Raw genomic sequence first — 24,794 nt, forward strand, 5'->3', positions numbered from 1 at the left:
AATTCTATGGCAATCTTTAAAAACATTTATATTTATTTATTATTATTTACATACATAAGATAATATTGTTTTAAATTTATCTCGTATATTTTTCAAAAATGATAAAATTTTACATGTAAGATAACTAAAAAAATACAGCATTTTGAAATAAAACATGTTTTTGTGCCATAATAAAGGTATTTACTATGCAGTAAATACCTTAATTTTCTTAACTTATACAAACACTTTTGTAATTTTAACATGGGATGAGAATGAACAGCTAACTTGCCGTGACTTAGAACACTACAAAACGCTTTGTTTTAGATTATGGTAGACTAGCACATTTTAAGGGGGGGGGGGGACACTTTTGACGACTTAAAAACTGCAACAATGTCACATTAACACTTAAATATATTAGTTTCCTTACAAAACAAGTTCTACAAAGTATATATTATTGGAAAGCAGACAAAATTTGGAATCCAAAAATTTAAATAAAAAAAATAAACTGATGATGTCTGCATTATTGACGTCTGCATTATAGACAAGTTTTGTCAATTTCAAATGTTTGCTAATTAAGCCTTTTTAAATAGCTAGTAATATTGTTTTAGAAGTAAATAAAGGCTTTTAAAAAGGTGCACAATTAATTAGACATTCGATGGCATTCAATGGGTTTAATTAGGCATTCAATGGGTTTTTAATTAGGCATTTAATTAGGCATTTAATTATACTATTTATTATTATTATATATATTTATTATTAAATTAGGCATTTAGTTATTTATTTAATTAGGCATTCAATGGGTTACTTTCCTAATTTAAATAACTAATTAAAATAAATAGTCAACATTTTTCTCTGATGACATCAATTTTTTTTTTTTTTTGCTTAATTTTTGTTATTCAGTAAAAATATAAAAAATACCTCTAAAGAAAACTAACTCCCACGTCCCTTGTAGTATCGCGCTCAACTTGTTTCTCCGCGCAGCGGCCTTGTTCGTCGAGGTTCGTGTTTCGGAGTTAAGAGAGGGTTATAACCACTATAAGGTAGCCTCCTCATCTGTAGTGGCCTTCTTGGCCTTGAGGAGGTGAATAACAACAACAACAACAACAACAACAACAACAACAACAACAACAACAACAACAACAAAAACTATTTTAATGGGCTACTTATTTAGAAAGGCAGAAAATACTAAATTTATATTTTTTGAATTATTATTTAGATTGATTGGATTTCCAAGAAGGGCAAGTCTGACATTATTACAATTGAAATTGATGAGAGCTCTTCTACCTCTTTAGATAATATATAAAACAAGTTTTAAATATTATCCAGCTAGACAGCCAGGGTTTTCATATTGCATGGGATTTAAAGTTGGCTAACATGATTATGGGTTTATCTGGGCATGGTGGCATACATGCATGTTTATATTTTGAAAGTGAGAAGACTATAAATGCAGGAACTCTAAGAACGTTTGGAATCCTTGATCTTCATCTTTCAGAGTTTCAAGCAGCAGGAGAAAAAAAAGAAACAGCACAGCTGTATTAAAATGTTACACGAAAAAGGCTAATTCATCTTGATGAAGATCCAAAAGTTAAAGTGATAAACAAAATTCCTCCATCATCGTTACATATATTTATGGGTTTTATTAATGTTCTCAGCGACCTAGTTTTTACTCTCTGGCTAAACTTTAATCAGTGGCTGTCTGGAAAATACATTCTCAGACATGGCTATCATGGAGGAGGGTTTGATGGAGTGAACCGTAACAAGATATTGAATAATGTTCAAGATCTAGAAAAGGCATTCCTAAATGATTGTCGACAGCTAATACCTATTATTACATGTTTCAAAGATTTAAAGTGTGTCGTGGATGACTGTTTCTGTGATTTCCTTAGTCCCAATGTCAAGCATTCTATTGCTAGATTGAAAGACTCATATAATTACCTAATAGAGTATTCAAAAGGCTATAATTACACCTTACCCATAACATGGAAGGTCCACATCATGTTAGCACATATTGTTTCTTTTTGTGAAGAAAATCAAAGACCACGGAGAGAACTTGCATGAGGCAGTTTCAGACTTCTCATCAAGACGAAGATAGTAACTTAATGACAGTATTAATTAACTTTAGAAATACTACGCAGTAACTTAATTAAACAAAGATCTGTAAAAGTATTTAGCTTTATATAATTTTCTATAAAATTTGTCTTCTGTCTACAAATGACCATGAGGACGGATTTAGGTTCACTAAAATCAATGTTTGAAAAAAATAAAGATAAAAAAAAGATAAAAAAAAAAGATAAAAAAGATAAAAGATAAATTTAGATAAAGTTATTAAAAAAATAAAGTATATCTTAGTGAATAAAGCCATTATATATTATCATTACTATTCGAAAGAGTCATACAATGCTCCATAAAATACGAGTTTTGGTACATTGCATGCAAAACTCTTGCATGCAAGGATTGCAATGCATGCTTTTTTATGGGGAAGATGGAAGGGAGAGGGATGTAAACAAAAAATTTAAATATATTTCTTTATTTTATGCTAGATTTATATTTTATATAAAAAATTTGGCAAGTGGAGGGTCAAGGCCCCTCTGCCTTCTTATTATTAATATTTTCAATAGGATTTTGGACCCCCCAGTCTAAAAATGCACCCTTGGATTTTTAAAATGTTTAATTTTTAATATTTTAATAAATATCTATTTGATGGCATTTTTTTTTTTTAAGTAGGACAAAGTTCAACCTGAGGGTCATTTTATGACACAGTAGTATTTTAGTGTGTAGTAAAATATTTTATTTAAATTTGGTTCATGTGAAAAAATTAGTTTAAAATCTAGTATTTTAAACACATTAACATATCACAATATTTACAAAATATATTAAATAAAATAGCAACCATAACTGTCCTCTAAGTCCTCGAATTCATTACAAATGCTGCATATGAAGTCAATTTTTTTAATATCAAGGTCATAATAATAATCTTTTTTATAGACGAGGCCACATTGAAGGTGATAAGGTTAGCTGTATTTGTCGCATATAACTCCACCCAATTTTTGTTTCAAAAACTACAGCACCAATCACTATTTTTGTTATTATGCTCTTGAACTTGATCATCAAGTTCAAAAATCATCAAGTTGGCATCAAGTTGCTCTTGAACTTGATCATCAAATTCAAGATCATCAAGTGGCATTGCCATGAACCATCTGGTAAATGTTCTACTATCAAACCTAAGATTAGGGGTATTGTTGCATACAGTTCAGGTAGTTCATCATAAGTACAACTCTGGTAAAGAATTTTTGCTTTGTAAACAACTATAGGCGGAAAAAAAATTTCCAAAAGTGTTACTAGAAATCATTATACATGCTATCTGCATCTGTTTTTTTATAACACAGTGCCTATGGCTACGACAAACAATAGAAGGTTAATCCACCATGCTTTTTTAGAATTTAATTTCCAAGCTTTACTTGTTTATGTAGTGTTCCTAATAGAATGTTAAAATATTTTTTGCATTTTCCTAATGGCAATTTCGTGGTTTTTAATATTTTTTTACTATTATTTCTAAGACTTGTCTTAGAAACAACAGTAAAAAAGAGTGAAGGGGTGAAGTATCTGTTTTTGCCGAGTAAGTAAATTTCTGCCGATATCGCGTAAAATAAGTAGATCGATAAGTTGACAGTTTTGCGAAAACCTCACGCATGCGCAGATACAGCGTAAAACTTCCGTTAGGTAGGTCAAATAAGTGGTTGAAACTATATTCCAATAAGCAAATCCAGGATTCGGGTCAGCATAAAATCCTGACCCGAATATAATAAGTGCTAAATAACTAAGACCTAAATAAAAAGCCTTGTTTCTGTTACGTATAGATTCAAAAATTCAGCAATGCTCTTATTTTTAAATGTTTTTTAATTATATAATTAAAATGCCTGTCTATAATTACTCTGTTGATGATGTTTAGTAGTATCTCTTTAATGGAATAATAAATTATTAAGTTAAAAAATGTCAACATTGTGGTATGAGTATATATAATCAACTATTTAAGTTAAACTTTAATATAATTTATGATTAAGAGTTTATTATTATTGTATATTTAATATTATTGTATGTTTCTATCGTTAATTTTGTACAATGTCTTAGCATCTCAAAACCACCGATGATTTGAACTACTATTTTATGCATAGACTTTTTTTTCAATTTTGCTCAGAACTCTTAGTCAATTTTGATATATATATATTTAATTGTTGCAGTTAAGAAACACCCTTACCCTAGGTCCAATTCAAAAAAAGCATCTTGTACCTATGGCCACTAATTTTTAAATTCTTCTAATTGATGGATTTTTATAGTTTGAGTATACTAATACCAATACAAAGTGAATATACTTATACCAATATTGAATATACTTATACCAATACAAAGTAATTAGTATAGAAATGTGATCACATTATTTTCACAATTTTTAGGCAAGTCTTGGGCCTTGAATTTGGTCATTGAAAAAATCTGACCCTAGGTATACGATCTTCCCTAGACCTAGAATAAGGATTCAGGCCTTGTTACGAGATTTCGCTGCGTAACGAAAACGCGTAACGCGTAATTTCTAAGAAACTCAACTCAGCAAATATATTTTGTATTGACAGAAATGTTATGTTGCGTCACTAGCGTCTTTTCAAGTCCTGCATTGTAATTAAAGTTTAATTTAATTTTATTAACGCGTTAGAAATCGTACAAACAGTTTTTTTTTCTCCCTATAACAAAAGTTACAAATAAAAGTTCCTATTTGAAAAATCATTTTTAATATTTTTTTCAAATATGAACTAAATTTTATTTTGAAAAAATTATTTTTTTCATAAAACGTAAAATAATATTTGTTATTTTCTTATAATTTTACAGTTGGTTTTTGGTTATTTTATTAACTGTTAATAAATTTTTTCTTATTTATTTTGTGAACTTTTTTTAATGATGTTTTTAAACAATAAAGAGTTTTTTTTTATTGTTTATCTGTTACCTATAACGTATTCTTGATCATATTTTACTTTGGTAAATTAAACGAACGTCATTAAAACTTTACGTTATTGAATTAACAATAAACAAAATATCTTATTAATAAAATATTTACATCAAAATAAATCGCGCATTTTTCAAACTATTATGACAAAAAATAATTTTTATATTTAAAAGGAATTTATATATTTAATTCCTTAAGATAAAACTTAAAACACTTTATTTTTTTTAACTAAATTTTAACAACAACAACAACAAAAAATTAAACAAACTGTTTCTTTAACAGAAAATTTATTGGTTTACAATTGCGGTTAAATGCTTTTACTTACGACTTTATTTCTTCTAAATAAACGTCACGTTAACGACATCAAAGGATAATTTAAATATTCTAAAAGACAAAAGTTTTTGCGTCGCGCAAAACTGATGAACGCGTAGGCAAATCGCCTTTTTGCAGGCAAAACGCGAGCTGCGTAACGCTTCTTAACAAGGCCTGTTATTGGACCTTTTGCCTTTACAAAACTTGGAAATAAATATATTATTACAATTACTGAACATTGAAGTAAATATATTGAAAAGTTAACAATTTATATTACAACTTTATTTTATAGATTTAGTACTCTTCGCATTAGAAGCATTAGAAGTTCAAAGTTTTCTTTAAAGTTTGTCAATACAGTCTAAAGACAAGGCCTTTGATGTTTCAAGAAACCTATCTGGCTGATTTGATGACACTTTTTTAATAGAAATTTGTGAAAGTATAGATTATTCTGGCCAATTGATGCCATGACTGTTTTAATATTTTTAACATTTATATGATTCAAAAATTCAAATCTGGCACACATTTAGAATTTATTTTGTAAATCAATTTATTGACATATATTGTTCAATTTATTTATTAAATACTTTTCTTGCACAAAAGCAGGTATTTTATTATCTTTTTTCATTGCTTTCTTGGCCTGGTGGAGGTAAATTAACACACTAAAAAAGGCTAGACACGAATTAATAAATTCTCTTCATTCTTTTTGTTGTGAAAACATCAGAATAATTTCCTTACTATTTATCTTCGTAGAATCATTTACTTTTAGTTGAAAAACTTAACTGGTGGTGAGAACTTTTGTTTAATTAAATCTTCTTAAATTAAATATTCTTGCATATTTACAGATCACAATCTTTTAAAATTGTTAGGTTTAATGGTTAAAGATAAATAATTTAGCGTGAAATATTTTGCTAAAGTGTGCAGTTAAATCATTTAGGAATATAGTAAACTTGATTGTAAGATGACTACTTTATAACTACTTTATTTGATATCACTAAAGCATGTCTGGTTTTAGTACACTTATCCAATGGGTGACCTAAGAAAAAAAAACTCTTTCTTAAAAATATGTTTTTTGTCATACTATACTATAAAGATATAAATTTCGACTAGAATATACACCGCGATTTAAATATTATAAAAAGCAAATTATCACTATAATATGCTTTTAGTTAATGTTTTTTTTTTTAAATTTTAAATACTTTCCCTATCCATTCTTTGTTTAAATGGTGAAATAAATCTAGATTTAGAATGATGAAAACACCAACAAACTTATTACATTAATAATTGTATTACTGTAGCTAACATTTTTCTCGCCTAAAGTACAACACAAAACAGAAATAAGATCAAAAAAGTTATTTAAAAAAAAATTGAATAAATATGTGTGTTTACATAATCTTAAGAAAGATTTTCATTTTATCTTAAGTTAAGGTAAAATTAAAAAGGTCTCAAGTTAAATATTAAGTGGTTTAAGCTAAAAATCGACAAATTTGTTCTTACGTAGCATCAATAATAAACACCCCGACAGGATACACAATCTCGATGCTTTCTAACTTAAAATCAAAATATGATTTGAAATTTTTTTTTTCAGGCAATCCATATTATTAGTTATTAAAATATAAAACAAAAAGTCATTAAAATAAATAAAACTGTAAAGAGTTATTCGTTATTTTTTGCAGTTTTGTCAGATCAGGTTATCCTGCTACTGGTAACATGTAACCCGGTACAATCTGCTTCATGTCCTGCTGCCTTGTAGGATACGCCTTTTTAGGCTAAGGCTAGGAGATGCCAACTCTGATTTAAAACACCCCCTGCCTTGGGGCTCTTGGTTGAGTAAAGGCTAGAGATGGTGTCTCGATAAAAATACTCATCTTGGGCAGATGTTAAATGCACCCAGCTACTGTCTTGTAGAAGGCCTCCTAGGCAAAGACTTAAGGGGTAAACAGATTCTATCTGTTGACCAGCCTCGCACCCCTTCTTCATCTATTAGGCTGGCGCAGATGTATTTTTAATACATTGTTTCCAGTTTAGGATGTTGAATGCTGGATCTTCTTGACTCAATGCATGGGTTTGCTTGTGTTACTGTTTTTATGACTAAGCAACTCATTCTATTATCTCCTTATGAGGGTACAGCTCTAAAACTCAGTTTTATGATTCTGAGGCCGGCTGGTAGTCAGGTTTCCCGAACTCTGTGGTAGCTCTCAGAGAGGCTGATTCCATCAACAGCTGAAAAATATCAAAGTACTAACAGTGCCATGTTGCGCATGGATGGTGTCCCTGTTTGTACTTTTGGTGTGCATTGCGGAGGCCACATTTGGAGCCCTTTGTTACGGCTTAGGGTTTATTAGTAGTAATGAGGCAATTGCTTGGGCTATTAAACGGTGTTCTGAGTACTATCTATGCTTTGAGTCAAGTTCTTCAATCTAATTTAAAAATGAATAAAGTACCAAAAACTATAAAACACAAAAAACCATCATCATCACCAAGTCCTCTAAACCTATCATTCACTAATATTCGTGGTCTTCGAAGTAACTTTTCTCTGTTGAGTCTTATCTCTTGCAAAGTTCACCAGACCTACTTGCTCTTTGTGAGACTAATTTAAGTTCAGCTGTCTCATCTTGTGATCTTAGTGTTGATGGTTATCTTCCTCTGATTCGTAAAGACTCCAATAGTCACATGCTTGGCCTGGGCATTTACATTCGTAAGAATTCACCTGTTTGTCGTGAAACTAGGTTTGAATCCACAGACTATTCTTTCATGTGCTTTCGTTTAGCACCACTTCACTCTATTGCCTTTCTCTTTGTTCTATATCGCTCTCCTTCATCTCAAGGCTGCACTCTTTTTGATGTTATTTCTGATCATATTGACCAAGCCCTCTCTCTTTATCCATCAGCTAATATAGTTGTTGTCGGTGACTTTAATGCTCACCACTCTGAATGGCTTGGCTCTAGTGTCAGTGACTCTGCAGGCATTAAAGCCCACAACTTTTGCCTTTCTCAATCCCTAACTCAAATAGTCAACTTTCCAACTCGCTTTCCTGACAACCCTAATCATTTACCTTCTCTACTCGACTTATGTCTTGTTTCTGATCCTAGTCAGTGCTCAGTTTCTCCGCATTCACCCTTAGGTTCTTCTGATCACAGTTTGATCTCTCTAAAACTAATATCTCATTCTTCTTCATCACCTGAATCCCCCTATAACCGAACCTCTTTCAACTACAGTAAAGCTGACTGGGATTCTTTCCGTGACTTTCTTCGTGATGGCCCTTGGGAAGAAATCTTTCAACTTCCTGTCGACAAATGTGCTTCTTACATAACTTCGTGGATTCAGGCTGGCATGGAATCTTTTATTCCCTCTCGACGATTCCAGGTCAAGCCTTACTCTCCTCCATGGTTTTCTTCACACTGTGCTGCTGCGATTGCCAATCGAAACCGTTACTTCCATATTTATCAGCAAAACAATTCTCCAGAAAACAGACGTCTGTTTATTACTGCTAGAAACAACTGTAAAAAGGTTTTGTCTAACGCCAAAACCCGCTATTCTCAGGTCATGAAATCTCGTATCTCATCTCAAATTAGGCTCTCGTGACTTCTGGAGAATCTTTAATAATATCAATAATAAGGGCAAATCTATAATTCCACCTCTCTTGTATGGTTCAGACTTTGTCACCTCACCTAAAGACAAAGCCGAACTGTTTGCTAAAAACTTTTCATCAATATCATCTCTTGATTCCACTAATTGCGTTCTACCTAATATTGCCAACAAACAGGTTGATCCATTGTTTGACATTCATATCACTCCAGCATCTGTATCTAAAGTGATTTCCTGCCTAGACTCTTCTACAGCTTGTGGCCCAGACAACATACCTGTTATTGTCTTGCAGAAGTGTTCTCCGGAGCTGTCGTCTATACTCTCAAAACTAATCAACAAGTGCTTATCAGAGTCTTGTTTTCCAGCCTGCTGGAAAGCCGCATCTGTTATCCCTATCTTCAAAAATTCTGGAGAGCGATCTGATTCGTCTAACTACCGTCCCATAAGTCTTCTTCCTATCATAAGCAAGGTTTTTGAATTTTTAATTAACAAACACTTAATTTCTCATCTTGAATCTAATAACTTACTTTCTGACCATCAATATGGGTTTCGATCTTCTCGTTCTACAGCTGATTTGCTAACAGTAATAACTGACAGGTTTTATCGTGCATTAGATGAAGGTGGAGAGGTTAAGGCCATTGCTCTTGACATTTCAAAAGCGTTTGATAAAGTTTGGCATGCTGGTCTTCTCCATAAGCTTTCTTCTTATGGTGTATCCGGCAACATCTTTAAGATCATTGAATCCTTCCTTTTCAACCGTAGCATAAAAGTTGTCCTCGATGGACAACACTCTTCTTCTTATTCTGTATCTTCAGGGGTTCCTCAAGGTTCTATCCTTGGCCCTATACTCTTTTTAATTTACATTAACGATCTTCCAGATATTCTCACATCTAAGGTGGCATTGTTTGCTGATGATACTACCATTTGTTCTTGTCGTGATAAGAAACCAACACCCTCTGATTGCTTGGAGGGGGCATTTGAACTTGAAAAGGATCTCACTTCTGCTACAGCATGGGGCTCACAGTGGCTGGTGAACTTTAATTCAGATAAAACTCAATTTTTTTCAGCCAATCGTTATCGCAATAATTTAGATCTTCCTATATTTATGAACGGTGATGTACTCGATGAGTCACCTACTCTTCATCTTCTAGGATTAACTCTTACTTCCAATCTTTCTTGGAAACCATATATCAAATCAGTTGCAAAATTAGCATCTGCTAAGGTTGCATCTCTTTATCGAGCTCGCCACTTTCTTACTCTGGATTCTATTCTCTATCTCTATAAATCTCAAATCCGGCCTTGTATGGAATACTGTTGCCATATCTGGGGCGGATCTTCTAATGATGCCCTTTCTCTTTTAGACAAGGTGCAAAAACGCATTGTAAACATAGTTGGACCTGCTCTTGCAGCCAACCTTCAACCATTATCACATCGTCGTAATGTTGCTTCTCTTTCTCTTTTCTACAAATACTATAATGGGCACTGCTCTAAAGAGCTAGCGTCTCTTGTGCCATCTACTATAATTCATTCTCGTGTTACTCGTCATTCAATTAAGTGTCATCCTTTTTCTGTGACTGTTCCTAAGTGCTCCAAAAACGCTTATTCTTCTAGCTTTTTTCCTCGAACATCAGTTCTTTGGAATTCGCTTCCTTCATCTTGCTTTCCTGATTCGTATAATTTGCAATCTTTTAAATCGTCCGTCAATCGTTATCTTGCTCTACAATCTTCATCTTTTCTCTTACAGTAACTTCCAACTTTAATTAGTGGCTGCTTGCAGCCTTGTTGGAAGCGAAGATGTTTAAAAAAAAAAAAAAAAAAAAAAAAAATGTTATCATACCGATTTTTTGCAGGTTTTGCATTCATTTGTTTCAGCTTTTGCATTCATTTTTTGCAGTTTTTGCATTCATTCCCAATATTTTCATTTCCAATTTTTTGCATTTTTTATTCTGTAGAATGAAAACTGCAAAAAATTGGAAATCCACTTTCACTAACTACTGTTAAATATTAGAAAAAAGATTGCCATGGTATACTCAGGGAAGCTCCACTTTTTTTGAGTTTAAAAATTGTATGGATTTAAGAGATTTCAGGAAAATATTAAGGACCTTTTAGAAGATTTTACCGGGAAACTTGGAAAAACGAATAAAAAAATTAGAACTATTTAGGAAGTTTTTAAAATTTTTTTAACGAAATTTAAATACTCAAAAATTTTCATAAAAATTTTGAAAGTTCAAGTTGAATGTTTGAAAGAAAACTTAAAGTTCAAAAAACAAGTTTAAATGAGAGATTTTTCAAATATTTTTGAAACTCAAGAAGATTTTAGGAGAGTTTAGGTCTTTTTAGGAGATTTTTTGAATTTTCGGAGATTTAAGGATTTATTAGGAGACGTGGCCACCTGCTATATATACTGCTACTAAAATATATAATTATATTACTATAATGCTGCTAAAATATATAAACAATATATATATAAATATAATACTTCAACGAACATTTATTAGAACCTATAAATATTATTTAATAACTATTAAATAAAACTTTTGATACTATATAACCTTGATACAATAACAAAATACATGAAAATAATTTTTTTCAAACTTACTTATTATGTTAATATCATACGTCAACATCAGTTGATTATCCAAAACTCCGTTTTTAAAAAAAATGACGTTGCATTCCCAGATTCCTCCGTCGGTCATTTGGGTACTTCCTATTTTTATAGAACTTTTACCACTTACCATTATTCTTGAATTTGAATATGTTGGAGGGCGGTTCTTTTTATTATTAAGCGAATCATTACTATAAACTGTACGTAAAGTTTTGTTATGAGGGGCGGTTTGCCAGATTACACTTACAATTGTTTTGTTTATATGACCACATTCAAGCTCAACCGGTTCATTTAACGGAATATCCATTTTGATTGACGCTAAAATAGTTTTTTAAAACTTTTTATTGATATTTAAGGGTATGAATATTATCAAGACAATAAACATAAAAGTCGTAGTTTATTATAAAACCGTCATTTTATTAGTTTATCGAATAGCTACATTTAATATAAACGATCAAACTTATGCATAAGAGGAGTGACTAAGTTAAGTGAACTAATTGCCTTGAAACTCCTGAAAAAGTTCCTAGCAACTCCTATAATATTACATAAACTAAATTTCAAAAATAATTTGATCTAAAACAAAAAACATATAATTTAATCGCTATTACTATTATCATTTACTTTGAACCATTTAAAAATTATATACACGTATTTACAAGTATGTTAATAACTAATTTATAATCAAATCAAATTTATAATAACTAATTTATAATCAAAAAAGAATAAAATTAAAAAAATATCTTGAAAATAAAAAATGAATGTAAAAATATCTTGAAAATAAAATAAAATTATTGTTATGTGAAAGTCTTTAGACTTTTTGTACGCAGATATTTAGAAATCTTAAAATATGGACCAGATCAGGATTCTTATGTTTCTCTTTTAGTTCTCAATAATACTTAGAAAGAGTGATCTTTATTTATATTTTTTGGAATTGATTGGTTGTTTGTGGTTTGGCATTCTTTTTTCTGCTCTCTCCTGTGCTTATCCAAAATTTATTATGCGTATTTGTGAAAGTTACTTTACGTTATTAACTATGTTAGATATCCTAGAATTTGAGTTAATAAGTTTTGTGCATAAAATTTTCAGCTATGTATAAAAACTATATATAGAATATGTAAAAAAATCTCATATGCTACGTTAAAGTATCGCTTTTTTTTCAATATCTTCACTTCCAACAAGGCAGCAAGCAATCACTATTAGAGTTGGAAGTTAATGGAATAGGAAAGATGAAGTTTATAAAGCAAAATAACGATTAATAGATGACTTAAAAGATTGCAAATTATATGCTTTAGGAAAACAAGATGGAGGGAAACGAATTCCAGAGAACTGATATTCGAGGAAAAGACTAGATGAATAAGAGTTTTTTGAGCACTTAAAAACAGTCACAGTAAAAGGGTGAGACTTAATTGAATGAAGAGTAACACTAGAATGAATTTCTTCTGCAGATCATGGGTTCTCAATGGCTGGTGAACTTTAACTGAGTTAAGTTCACCAGCCATTGAGAGCCCATGCTGTAGCAGAAGTGAAATCCTTTACAAGCTCAAATGCTCCTCTACGCAATCAGAGAGTGTTGGCTTCTAATCAAGACAAGAATAAATGGTAGTATCATCAATGAACAATGCAACCTTAGATGTGAGAATTTCTCTAAAACATCAAATTACAAAAACCTCATAAGAAGTCAACTTCAAGAGGTTCTTGTGACTTGATGTTTTATTTTTTTTTAAAGAATAAAATATTAATTAATATTTAATTTATGTGCTCATAACATTTTACTACAATCTAAATTTTCAATGTAAAAATAAAGGCAATAATCAAATCATTTTTGTATAAGATCTTACAGTTTTTTTTTTTCAATACTTTATTTACTTTAATGACATTTCAAATGTTTGATTTATTTAATAAAGAAAATATTTAAAATGTCTTTATTACATAAATCAAACTTTTGAAATTTCATACAGTATTAAGTATTGGAAAAAAAATAACTGTAAGATCTTACACAAAAATAGTTCATAAATGTATTAATAATATCTGCAAATTATACATCACTCGTATCATTAGATTTAAAATATTATATATGACTACTTCAGTGGCATTGTAGTTGTTAGAAACTGGTGTTTTACATTTTAAATATGTCACTTTTATTTGATTTTTTCTGTGTTTGATTGTGAAACCCCTCTACTAACATATTAACACAGTGTACAAAAAGTTACTAGAATCTAAATTCTACTTATGTAGGGCTTTCTAATATTGCCAGACATTTTATTATAAGGCCAATGACTAGTCTATAATAATTGATTTAATTATGAGATTAAATCATTAAAAACAACTAAAATCAAAAAACTCAACTTAAATCATAATTTTTATTTGTCTGATTTAAATCGTGATTTTAATCAATTTAAATTAATTGATTTGAATAAAGCAACCCTGTATATATTTCATCTTTCTGAGGCAGAGGGACATTATTCTTGGTTTTATTAGTTTTTAACCGATTTTATTGGATATCGTTCATATTTAGTTTGCAACAGTTAAAAACTTTAAGCTGACACATTAACTTTAGTTATAACTTAATTATTAATGAATTAATTTATAGATTTTTATAGCAATGCAAGATTAACTTAGCAGATGGCTAAACGTCTGCTCTGAAGACAAAAAAGGAAGACAGCAAAAATGATCAGCCAAAATAAAGATTGAATAGACAAAAAATTGTGTATATTTTGGTGTAGATGATTCTTCAGATTATTTTAGTAATGATTTATCTTCAATTTCATATAATGATACAAAAAATATTAATAAACTTTAGGGTTTATCTGTAACTCCAAATTCTTTGCAGAAGTTCGATGATTTCTCTGAGAAATTAAATGAACAAAGTTTATTAAATGGTAAGTTTTAGTTCAAAAGTCTTTTTGTCTGATGATAGGAAATCTTTTTTCATAGCTTTAACTTTTACAGTTTTTAAAGATTTTTTCATATATTACAGTCAAAAAGTCAGAGTGTTAATAAACATTTTATTGTGCAATATTCAACATATCAAAGCTTACACCAACTTTAAAATCCATTTAAAATCAACTTATAAGAAAGAAAATACAATATTCATATGAGTTTGAAGTTTTAACAGTTGCCGATGATTCATTATTATTCATTTTATAAACATTTATTTAGATTTATGTAATAGACTAAGGTAATACAACATTTATATAGATGATATTCCTCTTAAAAGTTGTATTATTAATATTTCGAACAAAACTATTTAAAAAAAATTGTTTACCAACATTTGAGAAACGTTATTTTAATATGAGTTTTTTTGTTTTACAGTGCAATATGTATCTCAAATGTTATCGAGAATTGTTTTGTGTCAGTGCCATAAATTGAATGTCCATCAACAAATTTCATAATTCATAGAAATATTATGAATCCATTAGCAAGTATGTATTTTTTATCATTAAGAATTTGTCCCTCTGTCTTCTATTTTATTTGCTTTATTAGTGATTGTTGTATTTATTTTCATAAATTCTAAATGTTGTATTTGATTTGTTGTATTGTTTCTTAAGAATATTATTAACTTAATTGTTTCAAGATAAAATTATATCCCCTGAAGATATGCCTGTATTATTGGTACGATTGGCAAGCATTGAAGTGCACCTTGGTGAACTGCAAAGCATATCAAATTTAATTTTAAGCATAATTAGAAAGAGTAACAAAGATACCCCAATTAATGATTTGTCTGACAGAGTGCCATTGTCACTAAAAGCAGTAGAGAATTTAAATACTCTACAAGAAAATACTTGAGCAAATGGTAAATTTTTTTAATGCATTTTGTATGATATCTTTATACAATTTATGTACTTTAAACAAAATACTCTGAGATTTTACATTAATTTAAGTCTAACGAAAAGTAACTTTAATTGTTGCAAGGTTGCATATTTTTGCAGGTTAATTATTTGAGACAAATTGGAGCTAAAGGCAAAGGAGATTGTATATGTTGTTTACTAAGGATAATTTTTATTGGGTCAATGCCTAACCAATGATCAAACCTGCATTGGGCCAACATCAAATTTCAACGTTGGGTCAATGTATCACCATGTATTGGGCCAGTGTAAGCTTGCTAGCTGGGATAGCGAACAACAATGAACAGCCAAGAGCACATCTGTTTTGAACTCACTTATTATTTTTCCCGCAATCTTGGTGCTTGTTTTACATACAAAAAACAGAATATTTATCAAAACTAGTTTTTTTCAACTTCTTTCTACGCGAGTTCTCTTTATGTTTCTGTGAGTATATAACATAATTTCTTGAAGAAAGTTTTTTTTTTAATTGATAATGGACATTAAGCACAGCTGTAATTATCTTTCTAGGTGTTCTTATTGACTTCTTTGAACTAGTTATGAAATAAATGTAAGAAGTTATATGAAAATAACTCTTGTGCTCCAACAGCACCAGAATTCTTCTTATATAATTTTTCATTATTACTGTTGCTGTCTAAAAACTGTGACTAAACAATTGCAAAAGGTAACCAAAATCTTACCCCTTGATGATAATTTAAAGCCTTTGAGGTCATTATGATGGTCCAGAACTACTGCTTTTTTTATGTCTCTAAATATTTTTTTTAATTCTTATCTTTGGTTGTTTCTTTCTTTAAAACTTATGTGTTTTCATTCATTTCTGCATTTTTCACCAAAAAAACCGGTTCTTCTAAAGTTGTTCAAACTGTTAATTGTTTGTATGCTTTATACAATTTGTATAAAGCATTTTTCATGCTTTATAAAGCAATAAAGCGTATTTAAAAATGGATAAGTTCTTTCATTACATGTTTTGGAGGTTTCTATTCTAATATATTCACAATGACTGTAAAAATATCTTTTAATGCCGGGTGACAAGTCTGACTTGGAACCAAGAGTTCCAAAGTTCGACGCCAGCTCTAGTCTAATTAACAACGTTTGTAAGGAAGGAGGCGTAAACTTCCTGGTTAGATGATCTTACGCGGTGTTCTGCAATAAACCCTTAGGATTTCACACACACACGCAAGTGATTTAGGTAGTGAAGCCGCATGAGCGTTTTGATAAGCACGACATAATTCTTGCTGATTTTTTTAGGATGGTATCAAGTTTTTTGAAATGTGTAATGGCAACTAGGTATTTTATGACAATTAATAATCATGTCATTTAACTACTCAAGATTAATTGAAAATATTTTGAACGATATTCTACACGCTCTTGGAAAATATTAAAAGAATTTAGTGTAAAAAAAAAACTTGCTCAGGTTCCCTACCACAGGTGATTAAAGTAGATAACAAAGATGTTTTTGAACCTAGATTAATAGCTCATGAGTTCAAAAAAATTCTTTGTTGACATAGGTTCCAAACTAGAAAATAAAATTCCTAATGCCCAAGTTGTGTTCAATAACTTTTTAACAACGATATATAATTGCATTTGCTTCAATGAAATATCTTCTGAGCTATCATTTGAGGAGTTTCAAGTGTCAAAAAAACTAAGCCCCTGGAGCTGATGAAATAAATGGAAACATAGTCTTAGAATGCTTTGAACAATTGATAGCTATTCTCTTTAAAGTTTTCAAATCGTCAATACAACTTGGAGTTTTACCTGATCAGTTAAAAATAGCCGAGATGATCCGATATACAAAGAAGGAGACAGAATATATGTAGCTACCAACCTATCTCTATTTTATCAACATTCTCAAAAATCTTAGAATTATTTATAACAGATTATATACTTATTTAAAGACAAGAATTTTTTATATAAAAATCAGTTTGGTCTTAAAAGAAATAGTTCTACTGAGCATGCAATCATCCAATTCGTCCGTGAAATCTCTAACTCTTTCAAAAATGAGCAATTTATGGTAGATATTTTTTTAGATTTATCAAAAGCATTTAATACATTAAACCATAGCATTTTGATTCATAAACTAGAAAATTATGGAGTGAAAAGCGTAATTTTAAAATAGTTTAAAAGTTATTTAAAAAACCGAAAACAACTTGTTTCTTTTAACTACCCTTATCAAAAAAATGATTTAGATATTTCATGTGGTGATCCGCAAGGATCAATTTTCATTATCTGATAACAATATTATTAAACTCTTTACTGCTATTAAAGAAGAACTCAAAAATATTTTTAGCTGGTTCAAATACCACTAGTATAAAGTTCTGATGATCAGATCTTACTGATCGTCTTTCAGTGATTTAAACGTTGTTGTTTTAAATGTTGTATTTGCTTACTTTATAATTTGTATTAATTTTGATCTACTCTCGTTATATTGTAAAAACGAACTAACAATTGTAAACTAAAATCTTTAAAAATAGAAAAAATTGGTGCATATATAGTGCAGTCAATTGTTGACTAATACTTTTGTACAAAATCATATCTTTGTATTATACTTACATGTTCTTATGACACAAATAGTTCAACTATAATATAAATTTGATTAATATAGTTTAGAATGATACTAAAATATTTAATTTTAGTTATTGATAAATTTTAAAAACACAATATTATATGTCAAAAGTTACCCCTTGAAATTCCATATAAATTATTAAAACTTGTTATTTAAATCTTTTAGTTAATTATGAATTCAACGCTCACAATCAACACAACAATTGCAAAATGTGATATATGGAATGTTTTTACACATTTAAAAAGACCTCTGCAACCTTTCTCTATTTTGCAACCACTTTGCTTAAATAACCACTTTGTTTAAGTTTTTTTGCAACCACTTTGTTTAAGTTCAATGCACATTTTGGAGGCTTCCGGAATCGTCGTCCAAACAATTTCGTAAATATTGTCTTCCCACTCTCATGTATTAGGCATCGATGGGTTCTTATACAATAATTGTGCTCAGCAATACGGAGCCAGATAAACAGCTCCAAAGATATGCAGTTGCATAGCATATTATGTAGGAAGTATGGCGTCTGGTAAACGTCCTTTTTTAAAGTAGGTTTTTTCTGCATTCATTTACACTACTGTAAGAACTTGAAGGATTGTATAGTAGCACAGCAAATCTTTTAATAAAGTGGAAAATACTAATGATATCATCCTTTGGAGGGACAAATCTTTAAATTTTCCCCAAGTTTTCCGGGAAAATTTTTTTCTTCCAGCAAATAATGAAACTTGATCACAACTTATAATTGTGTGAAATAAAGGTAAAAATGGCTGTTATGTTTCGAGACATTTTACAAGGTTGTTTTTGAAAGAATGCGTTGGTTCTCTGTACTGGCGTACAGAACCAAGTTGTTTGGTATTCGATTCGGTGTTATGTATATCCGTAAGCTTTCTGCAAAACTATAGTTTATGAAAAAGTCCTGAACATAAAATTAGAAAAACATATTCAATGCATTCAATAACTGCTTTACAAATTTCTATACAATAGCTCCATTAATAATTAAACATTCAATTATGAGTTCATCTTCAAGTGGACAATGCAAATCATTAAAACGAGTTAAAAGTTCCAATTCAACTGCTTAGCAGTCCATTTTTTGAAAGAAATGGTGGAAAGGTTAGATTTTCAAAAAACTTGTTAAGGTTGCCATCTCGGATTTGGAAGGAAATGTACAGTTGCAAAAACAGTTGTCAATTTTTTTTGAGCACAGATATTTGTGATTGATTTTTTAACTTCTTTTTTGTATTAACTTAACTAAAAAGTGGTAAATTATTACGTTTTATTGGATTAAATATAGACTTCTTACGCTTCTTTATTCTGGTTCGGGAAAAACAGTGGAATGTTTTTTGCTCCAAAAATCTCAATGGAATTAACCTTATTTATCACTTTTATCAACCGCTCTCTGATTTGAGCGCCACCATTTTGATACGGAGTAGCCCATTATAATGCTATAAACTTTTTTTCTATAGTATTCTTTCCAATTTTACTGTATCAGTTTTACTAAGGAATACAATTACTGATCAAAATTAATGACAGATGTTTGACCTTTATTTAAATAATCTAAGGAATGGATGAGATCAACTGTTGATCTCATCCATTTCTTATTTGATCATGGCAGCAGATTTAGAAAATTCACGGAATAAAGGGAACAACTCCGAATGATCAATAACTTTAACGGCATTAATCTGTGATGCATTAAATGCTGACCAAACAATCTTGGAGCTGCTTTCTTTTTTTTCCCTTGATAGTGTTTCGTAGTTCAACAATCTGAAAAGAAAAAAAAGATTTTTATTTATATATGTTTAATTAACTAAATAAACATATAATAAGCATAAGATGGTGTTGATGGTGTTAGTGTTGAAGTAAGTCTTACGTTTTTTCTGTTTTTTTTTTGGGTGTAAGTTTCCAAAAGAAGTTGTTTAAACGGGCGTAGGAATAGTATGCGTAGAAATATTTTTTTTAATAAAGTTCTTAAGTAGAAATTTCAAGATCTGTTTCAACTTTTTTCTGATACTTGATGTTGGAATTAAGATATTCCTGTTTCGTGAAAAGAGTCTTCAGCTGTTGTGAAACTTAAATTGTGGTCTATATTATCCATAGCAGCAGTTGTGAAAACGTTAAGATTCAAACGCAGTAAGGCAAACCATTTTTTTTTTCCGCAAAGTTGTTCAAAACTCTATAACCCATTTGTGTTGATAGTTCTAATCTTGTAAAAAAATAATCGTTGAAGCCATATCTTTGATAAGTGTGAATATATTTAGAAAACAGTTGAGCTGGGAGTAGTTATTGGCCGTAGCAGCAGGAAAGCAAGTTTAAATTCTGGCGTATGAGTAGTACTTCGGTGCGGAGGGAACTCGTCTCGAATAACTCTGCTATTATGATGTTTTTATATCGACTAGTAAATAAATAATCTAGTCGATTAAATGAAAGTTATTTTTTTAATTATTGTTTTATAATCATATGAAAGAATCGCCGTCATAACTCTTTTCGTAACAGTTCTTCAAAATATTTTTAAAATTTTTGTCAAATGTAAAGTAAAAAAACTTTCTTTAAATTATACTCCCTTAGATTTTCTTCATGAATGCCAACAATCTCTTCTTTAATTTTGTTATATGAATCCTTTCAAAAATGTTTCCACCGACTTCACTGATCCTTTTATAGTTGAGCAAGGTCAACTTATTTAAAAGATAACTTAAAGATTCTGTTATCAGTTTTTCTTTGTTTCTTGTATCACATACTATTTCAATTCAGCAAGAATCTGGTCATTTTTTTGTCAGAATTGCCATCTGATATTACCATCTGAACTACTATCAGAATTTACCATAAGAATCTGGACAATTTTTTTGTCAGAATTACCATATGATATTTTATCGAAGAGACTTAGCAAAAAAGTAGAGTGATATGTAGCATCTGGGGCTATCTGGTCACTAACAATTAAGCAACTAAGCCTACCTGACAAAGTTAATCAATATTATCTTCAAGGATAGCTGCGCACTTTCTTACACGTTTTTCTAACTCAAATGTTGAAACCCAATAAAGTGCATTGTCAGAGTACAAAAAATATTTTGTAATGGTTACACAAGCTATTCTTAAAGAAGCCCTATTAATTTGTAGCTAATTCATTAACAAATTCAATAACAAAAGTTCAATAATTCAATTACAAAAAACAAAAGTTCAGTAATTCAATAGTAAAAGTTATGTTCGACACCATCATCTTTCTTCTTGTACTCTAGTTGGTTAAGTAGTAATTGATTTTTAGCCCTTTCTAACTTTATATCGCTAAATTTATTATTACACAACTTATAAAACTTTGCATCATGCTGAGCAAACTTTCCATTAAAATATTTCTATCTACATTATAAATAGTATTGTAATTGGTGACTTCATCAAGGCTTTTAAATTTTTAAAATGTTGATAGGGTTCAACCATTCTTAAAATGAATGTTTAAACCCTGTCAAAATGTCCACCAAGTTTCATGCTTTTACCCTAAATAGCGCAAAGTTTGCCCTAACTCGCTGCACTAATAATACACTGGCAAATTCCATTTGGCCAGTTGCTGGGCAAGCTATTAATTATAAACTATGAAAGTGAAGAGTCTTTTTTTTTTACACATTATTTTTATACTTTATATTAATAAATTTTTGAACGCTACAAAGAAACGATTACTAATCAATCAATCAAGAAAAGTTTCTAATCTTTTTTATAGGCCATATAAAATCTAAATTTATTCACTTCGCCCCTCCCTACCCCCATAAACATTTTACATTTTATTTTATTTTAGATAAATAACTTAAATAAAATAATACAAAAATCATAAAAAAAATTGCTAAATGTCATTTAGTTTTCAATTCTTAATTTTATTAATACTCTTCAAGTTATTTTATGTTGCTATCAATAAATTTTTGTTACTCTTGAAAAAAAAAATTTATTTTGAAGTGAATGGCGCCAAAATTATTCGAAACTGTTTTCTGAGCGCGCTTTTTTGCTATGCTTTTATGATATAGTAAAGCATAACAGTGACAACAATATAATTACAATAAATGTAACAATATGATAATTACAATAAAATAAATACAATAAATAAAAACAAAAACGATAAATAATTACAATAACAGTAGCGATAACAATAAAATAAATATAAAGTTTTTTGTTAAAAAATACAATTTACTGAAATATTTTGGAACGGCAATGTTTTTGAATGAAATTTTACTATAAATCGTAAAAAACAAGTGTTGTAAAATGAGACATCAATCTTGAATGTGAGTGAGTGGTCCAGACCAACTTTATTTTTATAGTTTTTGCTTATCAGACGTTAAGATAAACTGGCCTTCTCCTTGCATTTACGTTCCTAATGGTAAAAGATAATATTTGCAATGTACTTTTTTGTTGTTTTTGTTTATATTTGTAACTTTAATATCTTATTTTATTTTATCAACTAATTATCTTTTAACGATCAAAAGAAACTTTTCAAGCATGCTGTAAAGTAAATATTTTTTTTAGTTGTTAAGGAAAAGTTGTGATAAAAACTGGCTCGTGCTGTTTTGAATAAAATTTAAGATATGCAAAAAACAACAAAAAATAATTCTTTTTTTAAATCTTGATCTATATAAATCGGGTCTATAAAAACTATGGTATGATATGTATAATATATATCATACCATAGTTTTAAAAAACTATGGTTTTGAAATAGAGGAGTGTGGTTTTGAAATAGAAGAGTGTGGTTTTGTAAGGGAGAGTGAAAAAAATCGCGTTTTTGCTTAGATGGAGATTAAAGGCAAAAAATAAAAATTAATGCAATAAAAAATAAAAACGTTGGTAGATAGTCGATAGGATGGCAGTTAAATTACTAGTCTTTAAAATGGTTTAAAAAAATTTTAATTTTAAGTTGAACACAAATAAGGAATAAAAAATATGCAATAATTGCTACTACTTTCTTTTAAGAACTCTACTAGTTTCACGTCATAAATGATATTACTTTTTTCGTAGTATACAGCTTCGTGACCTATAGGTTCAATGATTCATGAAATATTAGGATTTATGTAATCCTATGATGACTCATGTAATCTTATGTTGATTCATGTTAACTTATAACTTTGTTAAATACTCGAGTTGTTCACATCGCAATATTTAATTTAAAATGTGTTTAATACCAAAAGAGGTCATTTTATTAACGAGTAAATTGCAAAATCATAACAATTAACTCTTAATCTAGTTAAAATTAAATCATGTCATAACTTAAGCATATTAGAATTACCAGATTTTTTTTTATGAACTATCAGCTAAAATATGCACTAAGATATTACAAGTACAAGATTATTTGTAATTTTATGGAAAAAGTAACATTTTTTTCGGGCAAACAACTGGCTGATTTAAAAGTAAAAGTCAAAAAAAACAAACTATTTCGGCCAAAAAACACAAGTTTTTATTAAACAGTCAATATCCTATCAAGTTAATATTTGTATGTGTGTGTGTGTGTGTGTGTGTGTGTGTGCGTGTGTGTGTGTGTGTGTTTTATACTATTTGTAAGTTTATTTACCAATTAAACATAATCTTTTATATTTATAGTTATATAAATATGTTTTACTTTCGTAATAGTTTATTTAAACAAATTTTGTCTTTAAAATAATTTAAAATATATTCCAACCTTTTTTTTGAGCAGAAGTACTTTTTGTGACAACCCATGAACTTAAAATGTAGAATAACGTGTGATATTTAACTGTCATTTTTCGTTTTTATAATAGCATTTTTTTTTTAATGTTTTGTCGTAGTGATTTCATCACGAATATAAAATATATAATCGTGATATAAAATTTAAACTTCGAGTTTCATTTTTAACTAAATGCTTTCTATAACGGATATAATAATATATTTTTTGTATGTGCTGTGTTTGTCAAACTCACCATAAAAGTCCAAAAATGTTTTGATAAGGTAAAGTGATAATTTTTTCATAGAAACCAATGGTCAATCAATAAACTTTTGGTGTCAAATTATAAGAAAACTCTATAAAATATTTTTAATCAAAAATATTTGTTTAAAATCACTTCAAACTAAACATCAATTTTTTTGTTTGTTTTGTTTTGTATTTCTTATTTATTTTTATTCTTATTTTTATTATTATTATATTTCTTTTTTATTATTATTATTATTTATTATGTATAAATTTAAATGTAAAAGTTTTTTCAAATATACTTCTCCCGTTTCCCAGACATTCTCGCTCTGTCAAATAGTATAATTAGACAAGATTTTAAAGTTTTTTTTACATTTATTTAAAAGCGTTTAAACGCGACAATAAAAAAAAAATTTTATTAAAGAAAATCTGATACATTAATGTAAAATAATAATAATAATAATAAATAAAAAATAAAGTGTAAAAAAAAAATTCAAAAATTAATTTTATGTCTCCAATCTGACTCATATATTGGTTAAGAAAATGAGAGATTAGAAATATATATGTATTACAAAATAATGTTTTTCTACTTTGTTTTTCTAATTCAAGTTTAAGTTAAGAGTGAAAAATTTTGGAGAAAACGAAAGTCAAAAAAAAATTTATATGCCGTCTACTAAAGTTTTTTTGTTTTTAAACTGTTTTATCTCCAAACTCAACAGGGTGAGACATGGAGCGAGATAATTATAACCTCTCATAATGACAACTAAAGGTAGGGTCTTAATAATATTAATATTATGTTATATTTCTATATAAATCTTTTAGCCAACTTTGAGAGTGGTTTTGGACTACATAAATATTTTTTTTCGCAAAATAAAAAAATAAATCTTATGTTAAAATTGTTATAAACATATTATTGTTTATACAAGTTGAATATTTATATATATTTAATGATTCATGATAAATAAAAATTGTTTTATTAACTAAAATGGTTAATTTGTATTGAGAAAAAACTTAACGTGTGTAATATTTTACTTCTGTGATGTGTT

General features: G+C 29.2%; 1 protein-coding gene across 1 annotated transcript in view; it reads right to left on the reverse strand.

The window, feature by feature from the left end:
• Positions 1-23,885, reverse strand: part of LOC100199016 (fibroblast growth factor receptor 1) — a 70,527-nt gene extending 46,642 nt beyond the window's left edge. Inside the window, exons 1-2 of the mRNA XM_065810114.1 lie at positions 23,506-23,885; positions 11,469-11,792 (exon numbers count right to left, since the gene is read on the reverse strand). Coding sequence (XP_065666186.1) covers positions 11,469-11,792; positions 23,506-23,584 — 403 coding nt within the window. The 5' untranslated portion in view covers positions 23,585-23,885. The remainder of the gene's footprint in view (positions 1-11,468; positions 11,793-23,505) is intronic.
• Positions 23,886-24,794: the final 909 nt, after the last annotated feature.

The sequence above is a fragment of the Hydra vulgaris genome, chromosome 11, assembly GCF_038396675.1.
Source record: "Hydra vulgaris chromosome 11, alternate assembly HydraT2T_AEP".
Classification (NCBI taxonomy): domain Eukaryota; kingdom Metazoa; phylum Cnidaria; class Hydrozoa; order Anthoathecata; family Hydridae; genus Hydra; species Hydra vulgaris.